General features: G+C 32.9%; 1 protein-coding gene across 12 annotated transcripts in view; it reads left to right on the top strand.

Moving 5' to 3' along the window:
- The window catches only part of Dmd (dystrophin), a 2168746-nt gene that overhangs the window by 494467 nt on the left and 1661206 nt on the right, over nt 1–13073 (top strand). For all 12 annotated transcript variants that reach the window (XM_074062730.1, XM_074062731.1, XM_074062740.1 and 9 more), the window contains 2 exons: nt 2484–2656; nt 8773–8891. In XM_074062730.1, coding sequence (XP_073918831.1) covers nt 2484–2656; nt 8773–8891 — 292 coding nt within the window. The remainder of the gene's footprint in view (nt 1–2483; nt 2657–8772; nt 8892–13073) is intronic.

The raw sequence follows: 13073 nt of genomic DNA on the forward strand, positions 1-13073 counted from the left end.
GACAGAGGAAGAGTTACAACTCTCACATTGACTCAACTACAGCATTATTCAATGCTAGGGCAAACGTGGAGCAAAAATGATGCTTCAGAGTTGTTTCACGTGAGGCCAAAATGGCGGAATATCTATACCTGTCCTTAGATCAATCACTTAGATGTTGGTATAACATTGTATAACATGGATTGTGCAACTCAAGTAGTTGCTGAGGGGACTAATAGCTGGAAGCTTTCTGATGATACCTCCAGTTACAATTACTTACTTAAAGGAGAATCGAAGTGATATCTCCATTTCCATCACACCTTCTTTACTCAGTTAATTCTTTGCCATTTTTTGTTTGACTATTTTTTGTTGTTTCATATTGTTTGGGGTAGTAGGATTGAACCCAGTGCCCTGTGCATTCTTGGCAAGTGCTCTATCACCAAGCTATATCCCCAGCCCCTACTGGTCATTTTTTAAAATCACTGCTTAATGATATTTCAATTACTTCCTTTAAAAAAACACTTTTATCACTTTATTCACACACACACGCACACACACACACACACACACACACACACACACACACACCTTTCAATTAATTCTTTCTCTCTTAGGGACAGGAAGCCCTGAAGGCAGGAATCTTTTATGTTACAGGCTCACTTGGAGGACCAGCTCAGTGATTTCTTGGTAACTGTCTTTTATGTAGAAAAACAATAAATGATTATTACACATTGCCCTTTATTTTTTTCTCAGCAACATTTATATCCAAGTACAAGCAATATCAATGAACCTGAGGCTGATAAGCTGAATCAGTGACATAATGATGCTAAAGGAGTTTTGGATTGAATACTGTGTTGTCTTTAAACATTATACACATATAGGAAAGTCTGGCCAAGCATTTCACAAATGAATTGCATTCATCATTAGAGGTTTGCCTGATCAGTGAAAATCCATCTCCACTACTGTGCCATTATCCACTGATTACAATCCTGGTTCAGCAAAGGACAAAAAGCACAATTCTGACAAGTGCTGTACATGGAGATTGTGCACTTCATAATTTTAAAATATGTGAAAGTTATATACCTTATATAATTATTTGACCTAATTATTCACCAAGTATCTGACTAAATAAGCAGCTCGGAAAGGTATTAAGAAATGTGGATAATCTACCCTTAAGTAATAGATACAGCTTTCAAGGGATCGTGTCATTTATATGTAAATAATTCATATCTTCAAAGTATTACCATATTTACAAACATCATCACAAATCTTTTAAAATCAGACGTATTAGTGTATCAAAAAATTTGCACTGAATATTTCATAAAAAGATGACTAACATTGGAGATGTTAAAATATGTATTTACCCCCAAAGCATTTGTTAACTTCTACATGGATAAAAAAGCAAGATAAAATATCATATTTAGAATGTGTAATAAATATTCATCATCTAATCGTGTTTTGTAGTATATGGACCTATACTTCCCAAAAGGAAAGCCTATGGTGGCAAAGACTAATCACTTATATTACTTATATATTACTTATATAATTCTTTCAAGAATCTCATAAGGGTCCTAAGTTTTTAAAATTAGCATAGTAAAATTTCTTTAACAGAATATTTAGACAATGTTTTCTACAATGAGGTATCCTTGCATTCTTGAAATTTATAAAAAATGATTAAGATGGATTTCTGCATTGAATTAGGGGAAAGAACTTTGAAATACAATAACCTGCTGAATAGCATTTACACATACCAAAAACCTAGGAGAGAATCAAGTATATCAAAACCAGTAATGAATATGAAACAAATGCCATGTATATACAGTTCTTAGGGGTAAATATTCCTTTCTTTTCTTTTGTTAATTTGTTGATTTGTAATTTTTTAAACAAGCTATTATTTGTGTATTCCTTTTTTCAGTTCAGTCAATAAACATAACTTGCATCATTTTAAGTTATGTTACAAACTTTGAGATTTTTATTTTACTGTGTTTTGAATTATTGTTCTTTTAGTAATCTTCTCCACATAGATAAGGAAACTGAAGCCTACAAAGGTTCAGTAACTTCCCAAATTCATACAGTTTACAAAGGCAAAATTTGAATCTATGCATTTAAAAGAAGACATTTTCTTATTCCCCATGCTAGTCCCCCTATCCAAAAAAGAAAAACTTTCACTGATTTATTGGCTAACAGTAATGTTTTGTTCCCTATCTTTTCTAGCTTTCCCATAGAAATCTAGAAAAAGAACAATCCTAAAATCAGTAATTTGTAGTTGAATATAACTGAATCCATGGGTAATAATAAGCATATTTACTAAATGGAATTGCACTGGGACCAGTCAGAATAACTGATTAGAATAAATTTCGGTCCTGGAAAAATCTATTACTTCTGATTACTAATTGTCTCCAAAATTCCCACAATTTATTACTGAAAACTGAAGATATTCATTTTAATGTTTGCAGAGTTATTGTTCAGGAAATGTTTTCTTATAAAAATTTTCCTTACACTTATAGGTCAAAAATGTAATGAAAAATATCATGGCTGGATTGCAACAAACCAACAGTGAAAAGATTCTCCTAAGCTGGGTCCGACAATCAACTCGTAATTACCCACCAGTTAATGTCATCAACTTTACCACCAGCTGGTCTGATGGCCTGGCTTTGAATGCTCTCATCCATAGTCATAGGTAAGAGTACTACTGAGGTGTTAAATAATGTTTTAATATTGATTTACACACATGATATTTTTTTACCCCAGTGTCGTTATAGATTATTTCCTACTATGCCACATGTTACCTATGTTAACCATAATGATCTAACAATCTATTGGATTGGACTGATTAAGAATCTTTTTCTAACTTTGTTTGAGACAATCTCATATAACCCAGGCTGACCTTGAACTTCCAATCCTCCTTCCTCATCCTCCCAGGTGCTGGAATTACAGGTAAGTGCCAACATATACAGCATTTTTTTTTTACTTTTTATGGGATATATCATTAATTGTTCAAATAGTAAAAATAGAGGAGCTTGAAATTGGTTATGGTTCCTGGGGTGAAGATGAACATACTTAACTGGGACTCCCAGAATGTTTAAGTTGTTTTCTAGCTTTAACAAGAATGAGGTTAGTGTTTTTGTGCAAATAATATATTGGTATGATCCTAAACTATAGAACTAAAAATGATTCCAAATTTCATGTAAATAGTTGTAATAAAACTAATCACCATTATCAGATAAGTTATATACAATATAAAACATTTGTCCTGTGAAATGCAGCTTAGATACCAAACATCAAAAGACCATGTATATTTTCTTCTAGTTCAAGGTTAAAAAAGAGGCTCTGAGCATCTTAGCAACCAATGCAAAGAGGAGAACACAGTGAATTCTATCACTCAGTGCTCAGAATATCAGAAGAAACAATTCTTCTGGAATAGGCAAAGCAACTGCTGTAAAGCAATGCACAGTTCTTCTGTGGATCTTTATAAAAACAACAGAGTGAACCAAACATCCTTAAATATATTCCATATAATATTTTCTAAGGTGACAAAGTAGTGGTTTTCTTTTCTTGCCTAAGGAAATTCAATGAATAAATTAATAAGACCTCAAGAAAAAGTGCAACAATGGGGGAAATATGTATATATACATATTTATATATAGCATATACTATACAACATATATTAATATATAAAAACAATTGCTACAGTACTGTATCATATATGGTGTATATATATATATATACATATGTACATGTATGTGTATATGTATGTATGTGTTCTAAGGAATATCTACTTTGGTATTATTACTTACTCTTTTACCCAACCCAGGATCGAATGCATTGACTAATTAAAAAAAATAAAGTACCAATGGATTGCTTCATCCATGACTTTCAGTGCAGGTTATATTTTTTCACCTTGACTTTTTCTGTTTGTTTGACAAGTTTACCATTTTCCTATGCCAATGTTGTTTCTAGAAAAGCTCATAATATAAATTTTCTTCATGGTAAATCTCAACCCAAAGGCAGACACACTAAATAAGTATCTTTGTTAGGTGGCATGCTCCAGCTGAGTTTAATTAACCGCATCCAGTCTGGGTTTCCAGGTGAATGACTCAGCAACCTGATTTTAGAAAGGAAGCAAACTGACACCCAATCAGCATGTTAAGCAATGATAACACATTATTTTTCATAAGTATAACAGAAGAAAATTTTTCCACAACTTCAATATAGTCAGGTGAGAAGGGAAAGAGAATTTCATTTGGCATTAAAAGTCAGTGCTTATTTATGCAGCTGCATGCTTCACATGAATATCGATCTTGTTCTTCATGTACACATTTGCAGATGAACAAAAATATCGAGGATCAGGTTATGTCGTCCTGGTTGGCACTTTAACATTTTCTCTTCAAATGGAAGACTTCAATCTTGCAAGCATGTTCACACACTGCATTTGTTAACATTCTGTTTTATGATTTCTGAACATATTTGTAGTAGAGTGAATATATCCAGATTGCCCTGTCCCTGACCCATTCTTTCTCTGTGAAAATATCTTCATTTATATATTCTCCTCTGTCAAATTGAATGAATCATCAATAACTATCTCTTTATACATTACATGGTTACTTTTCAGGAGGTGTCACCTAACAGCTTAATGCTCTTTCATGAATCATCTGCCTCTTTGTCTTTGTCAGATGTTCACATTGTTTATCTAAAGAAAGAAAAATGGTTGGACTTTCTGTTCCAAAGTGATTGTCATTGGTCTACTTTGGAATGTCATGAGGTGTCCTGATTTCAATAATTGAATGACTAAGCTATGTAGAACAAAGGCATGTTCTTAATATAGAGCACAGAAATTTACAAAGGACCTTGGAAATTAAACATTTTGTGTTAAAACACAAAGTCCATTACAGTGCAGTTAAAAAGAAACCAGATTTTTTTTTGGTTTATTTATTAATTTATTCACGTGTATACATTGCTTGGGCCATTTCTCCCCCCTGCTCCCCGACCCCTCCCTCTCCCCCCAACCCCCTCGCTTCCAGGCAGAACCTGTTCTGCCCACTTCTCCAATTTTGTTGAAGAGAAAACATAAGCAATAATAAGAAAGACAAAAAGTGTTTGCTAGTTTGACATAAGGATAGCTATACAAACAGATTCCTAGCCTTGCTTCCATACACATGTGTATTACAACTTGAATTGGTTCTGTTTTTATGGGATAACCCATTGATAATTGATTAGAAATATGCCCGAGCTATACAGGCAAAGTTGCAATAACTTTAAACTTGAATTAAATTATCTTAATTACATTGTGTGTGTGTGTGTGTATTTAATCAGAAATTAGAGTTGGGGAAAAGAAAAAAAGAGAAACAAAACATGTCTCATGACTTCAGCCCTACTCATTACATTCCAATTTTTAGATTCAATCAGCTATCAGCTACCTCTACTTTTCCCCCTCATGTTATAATAATATGTATGACATGTTTTTGTTTCTTGATAAATTGATTTCTGAGAGTATATACATTCGCTCCTCAATAGAAAGCCCAGGGGTATGGCCTCTCATCTCCATCTATTTCCTAATATTATTTACATTAGAATCATTTTATTCATAATTTTTACCTTAAATATAAGTGATATGAAAGTACCTGTTTTTAAATTTTTTTCAATCAAATGTAAAAAGGAACTGTTGAAGATCTGATATTAAGGATAAAGAAATAGTCACTTATCCTTACTTTGTTCCCCTTTGTCCACATCCCATTTTGTTATTATATTACTATTCTTACATCAAAAACAGTCTTAACTTTTCTTTCTGTTCTATAAAGATAGGTGTTTTGGATTGAGTCTGTAGTTGAAAATACATTACTGTTGTTATGTAAATACAGTGAACCTTAAAACAAAGTAATGGAAACAAATGCTTTAAAACAATTGTTATTTTGTAGACACTGTTCTAAATAAAAATCTCATCTATTTCTCAGGAGAGATACTATCATCATCCCCATTTCACTGATTAGGAAACCGAGGCACAGAGAGGTAATAGGATTTACCTAGGACCATTTTACTAATATGTGGTAGATCCTGGATTTGAATTTATACTGTCTCAGTTACAAAGTTAGCTTCCTTAAAAGCCTGATCTGTTGTTCATTTATAGATTATGGTCTAGGTTACCATACAAAGCCAAATGGCTTTCCTCTACAGTTGATTATTTTAATAATTTTTATACATGTGGATGTCATATATATTTAAAATATTAATTCATTAATCAGTTTTAATCATTTAAAATGTTAGATTCATTTTAATGATAAAAGTGACCTCAAAGACTATCAGTATAATCCTTCTTCTCTAAACCAGAATACTGAAGCACAAATAAATTGACTTAGATTAAATAATCCCGTGCCTAGGTGATCAGTTAGTGGCCAGGTGAAGGGTTGGAAGGGAGGTGGGAAAAGACAGGAATGAGAAAGTATTCCTATTTACTCTCATCATAGTTGTTTGACCATGTTTACTGTACTATAGGTAAGAAAAGTAGCTTCCTATGTGTTCCTACCAATATTCTCTTCTACTTGTATTGCCCAGAGAAAAATAACTAAAATGGGATAGAGTTGATATAAGGAAGTTAAACCTCCTAATAGTCTATGATTTAATTTTTATTTTTTGTATTTTTACCACCACTACAGGCATTTCTCAACTTTATAGATATTTTAGGTTCCAAAATATTGTTTGTTAGCTGCTTAGGGTAATTTTGAGTAAATAGAGGGGATTAGATTTCATTAGATTTCCTTTCAAAATACAAAATTCTGGTATATTAATTGGGATAGGAACAATTTAAAAGAAACAAAAGGAAATTAGAAATAAATGTATACCTTTATTTTGAATTATAGTCTTCAAAAGTCTTCATGCTCTTGTATAACATGAGATGCTAAGCAGGAGTCCATTGACAGATCCAAGTGTCCTAAAATTGTATATAATTCTGTTTGCCCCAAGGATTGGTATTTGTATGGGTAGACATTTCATAGGTCTCACTAGATTCACAAAAGTGTTTGTGATTGAGAGAAGATAAAGAACCACTTTACTAATGATTACTAATGTTATTTTGATAAATTATAGTTATTTAACAGTCAAGGCCTTATGCAAACTCAACCCAGTCCCCCTTCCTAACCATGTCTCTCACCACTTGATACTTGGAATCTCCCAGTGGAGTGAGGCCTGTGTGGCCTCAATTATTTTCATATGTTCTGCATTTTCCTTCTCTAAGAATTTTAATTCTCCGATATTCATACAATTTTAAATTCTCTTCTCATATTTTTCTTAATCAGAACCCAAACCAGCAATTCAGATGTTTTTATGACACAAACAACTTTCTTGACTTCCTCTGATTTTAGAAAACCTTATATTTTGTTAACTGTGTTTTTTGTAATCTAATTTAGATTTCAATTAACTCATTATGATCCATGCACTTTTCTTCCTCATTAGATTTTAAGTCTTTAAAGGATAACAACTGCCACTTACACTTCCTTGTTTTTTCTCTATTAATTCTGTTTCCTACATTCTCATGTTGGAGATATGTAAAGTGTGAGGATTAATTAAATTATACACTTTAGTATATAGTAGTAATACAGGGGGAGAATATGATCAAAGTATATTAAATGCATGTATGGAAATATCAAAATTAAACCCCTATAATGTATAACTAGTATGTTCTAATTAGAAAAGGGGTAAGATATTACTTGGAAAAATTCCAGAAAAAAATAGTAGTTAGTGCCAATCAGAAAAACAGAAAGCAGGTGCGGGCATTTCTCAACTTTATAGATATTTTAGGTTCCAAAATATTGTTTGTTAGCTGCTTAGGCAAATGTAGGAGTCTATCTAGCCTGTTTGTGGAATATAGTGAGTGAGGCAAAAAAAAAAAAAAATGGGAGAATTAATGAGGACCCAGACCATGTTGGGACTTGTAAATCACAGTTAAATGTTTAACTTTACTCCCCACATAATAGCGATGTGAGAATAAAGACAGGATGAAACATATTTTAACAGATCACCCTACAACCTCTGCTGCAACTGAGTTAATAAAGGTAAAGGTGGGAGGAGTGGGAGAAGTGAAAAGGTCATTGCAATGTATGCATGCATGCATAAAAGGGTGGTTTGCACTACTATGATGGCAGTGAGGATAGTGAGAAGTGGTCATATTCTGGATGTATTTCATCTAAGTCTTGTGTGAAAATGAGGATCATCGAGGATGACAAGAATTTCCTTCTGTGAAACTGCAAGTTTGAGTTTGTTGATTATTGAGGAAGGGAGAACTACAAGAGAAAGAAGTGGGTTTGGAGGAATGTGATGAAGATGAATAGCAGAAGCTCAGTCTTGGATACTTGGGGATGGTGATTAAGTGGAGATACTGAATAGGCAGTTGAAGGAAGCTATTCTGGCATTCAGGGAAGACATTTGAGGTAGGCTTATAAAATTGGGAGTTACCAGTAAGTGACTGGTATTCAAATCTGTAAGACTGGATGAAATTAACACATTTTTCTTGTTGTATAAAGTATACTGAATTATTTTCTTCAAGATGTTCTTTCCCTAGCTTTATTGAGGTATAACTGGAAAAGAAAATTATACATACTTAGGTGTACAATGTAAGGATTATCAGTTAACATTGTGACATGTTTAAATTTAAATTGGAAATGTTATTGAGAGATGGTGAAGAATAACAATTTTTAAAGACTAAAAGCATGGGTTATCAATCAGAATTCAAAATTGAATTGAGTCTCATGGAACATTCTGGATTGATTATATTTATATCTATCTGTGTATGTATGTATGTTTCAGGCCAGACCTGTTTGACTGGAATAGTGTGGTTTCCCAGCAGTCGGCCACACAAAGACTGGAACATGCATTCAATATTGCCAAATGTCATCTAGGCATAGAGAAACTGCTTGATCCTGAAGGTTGGTGCATTTCTGGACTACCATCATTTTAAGTACAGTTTAATGTGGTGGGTTTTTTTTTGTCTCACACAGTCTTGACATTTCTACATATTAAGCACATAGTAGAAAACTATATATTTTATGTTTTTGATATTATAGGAATATTTTAAATGTTCTATTTTCTAGTACTATATTATAAATTCCCTTTTCACTTTAGTTTCAAATGCAAATATCTAAAACTGAAGTACAAAATTTTGTGGGAAAATAAAGCAAAAGAAACTTTTAGAAGGCATATGCCTCATGGAAAGAGCACACTGCATTCAGAGTTCTTTGATTCCAAATAATTATAAAAAGTTAATGTTTTGCTTATTCTACCAAGAAATTTGATAGACTAATGAGCTATAATTAATTAGTTACCCTTGCAAATTTCATTCATATACTCTATTAAAGACATCTTGGTTTACTATTTAAATCAGGAAATCTATTCCTGCCACAGCTTCTGTTATAATTTGTCACTGTGGTGAGGTCCTCCATTTCATGATTATTCATTTTCTTTTTCCTTAGTTGACAGGCACCACTGTATCTATAAATTTTATTTATATTACCCTTATATAACTTTCATCCTTATCTCTGTTGCTACATGGCCATATCTTATAAGCACATGGATAGAAGGGATAATGGCATTCTGACCTTTTTTCTTCTACTCTCTGAGACATTTTTGTGGTGTGCCAAATTCTATGAAATTACAGTCTGTTCTCACTTTGCTGAAGCTTTACCACAGAGAGTAAGAGTCAGTGGGATTTATATCTGCAATATAAAAGAAGCTAATATTTGGGTAGAAGCTGTAATATAATAGAAGCTGATAATTAAATCATGTTTAAAACATTTAATCAATTCCAAAACAAGAAATCTTTAAGTGGTGATGGTAGGTTTCATTAGAGAAAGCTCAGAAATTAGTCAGAAGAGAGTATTGCTGATCAATCTATTATCATCCACAGTCTACCCCCTCAGTGTTGCAGACCCTGAAACCTGACTGCCTCAGCTCATCTACCAAAACCATATCAGGGAAGGGAGGAGGTTAAGCATAAACAAGCTGAGAAAATGATATACAAATAAGAATCAAAATTCAATTATTGCAAATCAGGTTATTTATCTCAAGCATGGGAATACTTATATATATTTGGCCAATATACAGATTGTCCCCAAGCTATGATGGTTCTATTTACAATTTTCATGGTCACAATGGTGTAAACATGACATTCATTCAGTACAAGCCATATTTCCTGTCTTAGGCAGTGAGCCTAAGAACCATGTGATCATGAGGGGAAATAGCTAATATTCTACAGTGTACTGTGCTTCTAAGCTCCATGTCATTTGGTTAGGTGTGGTAAATGCATTTTCTGTGCTTTGGGGGATTGAGGCTAGGGTCTCATGCATGCTAGGTAAGTGATTTTCTACTGAGATACATTTCCAAGTCCCACTTGCATTTTTGACCCAAGATGGATATATTAGGATATAACCCTATCATAAGTGGAAGCATCTGTCATTGCTCTTGATTAGCAAACATACTTGGGGAAGCAAATTCTAACGATATAAATGTGAGTTTATGAGGTTAATTAGAAATACTCTTCTCCTTTGAACAATGCATGACATCAACTCCTGTAAATCCCTTTTGTCACTTCTATAAATGATGAACATCCTTCCTGTCATGGATTTTAGCTCTATGGAAAGAACTGTATTGTGTGAGCTTATTTTTCAGCATAGGCATGGCTCACCTTGCTTTGACTCCTACTACTGATTTATGTGTTTTCTCTTATTCCAGTGAGGTAGGAATGAGAGACATAATGAAAATATAGAGTCCAAAAACAGAGGATAAGAGCTATAGTGTATAGATTTGAAGGATAAATCAGTTAATGATTTTTTCATTAAGTTCTCATATAGTGGTAAGTCCTAATTTTGTTAGGTATGTATGCTCTAGTTATTTTGTGTATATTCTCTCATAAAATAGTAAAAGCAGTTTAATATTTTTGGACTGGCAGTGTGGCTAAGTGGTAGAACACTTGTCTACCATGAAGGATGACCTGGATTCAATCCCAGCACTGCAAAATACAGTAACAATAATAGTGAATAAAATAGATTTTTCTTATTAACTGATAAAAATGGCTTTTACCTCTATATCCTCCTTTGAGTCAATTGAATATAGATATAAATGTCTACTAGGCATGAATCAGAAAGTAGATTGATGATCATGTAATCAGAGAAAGACAGTTACATGGATAATATATTTTATCACACAAAAGGACTCTGTTATACCTAACATTCCATACTTTCATAAATGGAAAATGTAGGTTGTAATATACATCATACAGCCTGTAGGAAAGATATTATAAAATTTCAAACTTGAACAATTCAAAGTCAACCAAACATAATGTAAATTATGGACTGATTAATAGATATACAATCAATTTTGTTATAGTATCATTTTGCTAATAATTCTGACATATAAAGCTCTTTATGTACCCACTTCTTTTTTGTCAATGTAAGGGTCTCAACTAAAGGCCTTGTGTTGCTAGGCAAGTGCTCTACCACACCAGTTGCACCTTAGCTCTTTTCTCTTTAGATATTTTTTAGTTGGGGTTTCATGTTTCTGACTGAGGCCAGTCTCAGACTTCAATCACACTACCTCTGCCCCTGATGTCACTGGGATTGCAGCTGTATACCATCATGCTCATATTGCTCTTTCAGATAGGGTCTCACTAACTTTTTGCCCATCAAACCATGATTTTTCTATCTCTGTCTCCCATGTAGTTCTGATTACAGTTGTAAGCCACCACACCTGACCTTATGGAATCAATTCTAATTCAAAAACTTATGCTTCATAAAAGGTTTATTAAAACTTACTTAGGGCTCTCAATAAGATGAGGATTCAGCATAAGTTCTGTGGTATATTTTAAATACCTGTCACTTCTTGGTATAGTGTTAGGACAATAACCAAATGTACATTTAAATTTATTGCTCAGCACTTTTCAAGTAATGATTATCAATGATAATTGAAAGAAAAAATGGAACTAAATCATAAGGATTTTAATTACTGATTTGTTATTCACAAATGACCAAATGCCATCTCATAGAATCACAGACTTAGAACACTCTTCAATGGATCTAACAGGAGAGATATGGACTTCTTTTATGCCCTGAATAATGATTGCCTTTGAGAAGTTCATATTTTTATTTAATCAAATATTAGTCCTTTAGTTTATGCACAACAGTGTCAGCTATACTCTAAAGCAATTTTCATTATATATTTGTTATGTCCCCTATGAGGTTAATGAAACATTTCATTTTATATTTGGAGAGACTTATATTATTGTGGAATTCAAGATAGTACCTCCCAAATAATGTTTTTTTAGAATTTTAAACTTATGCTTTCTTGACTACGCTGATTTATAAAGTAAAAAGTCTATAGGACGTTGCAATTTGCATAACTTGCACACATAGACTTGTTATGCTTTGTTTGGACTTAACTGTTGTTTTGAGATGTGAGGTTTGATTTTAAGCAGAATTGCCTTTTAAAATAAGTAGCAGTATGCATAAGCATAAGCAATTTCAAGAGCTCCTTCTAGTGTGTTTAAATGTTAACATATGCAAAAATAAGAACATGTAGGGTAGAATTATTTAATAGTTTATGTATCTTTATGCTCACAGATATAAAAGTTTTATCTCCTTCCAAATACATCCTATTGTGAATCAGTTCACGTCGGATCATGATTTCTCTGTAAGATATACATTGTACCTGCATTGTAGGTTTCATATATGTTGTTTGTTTCCCTGAGTTTCAAACAAATTGGTTTGCCAATCCAAAAACAACTCTACATTAACAGAATGCTTTGTCAGCTTTTCTTTGTGAATAACAAAGTGAAAATGCTCTCTTTAAAGATATAAAGTATAAAATGCTGTTCCTGTTCTAGATGACTTCTGCATTTCAACATTACTGTTGAAAACCATTTCCATTTGGATTATGCAATCTGATATGGAAATGTCCTTACTTATTTGCCAGGGAAACTTTAGAATGAACTATGAATGATGACAGTTAAATTTGACTAACCACCACAACAACAGAAAACAAGGACTTGGGAAGAATTTTAGTATCCTTAAAATGACATTTACAAACCAATTAGAATTTGCTTTTAATCCACTTCATTT

This window comes from Castor canadensis, chromosome X, assembly GCF_047511655.1.
Source record: "Castor canadensis chromosome X, mCasCan1.hap1v2, whole genome shotgun sequence".
In the NCBI taxonomy this organism is placed as follows: domain Eukaryota; kingdom Metazoa; phylum Chordata; class Mammalia; order Rodentia; family Castoridae; genus Castor; species Castor canadensis.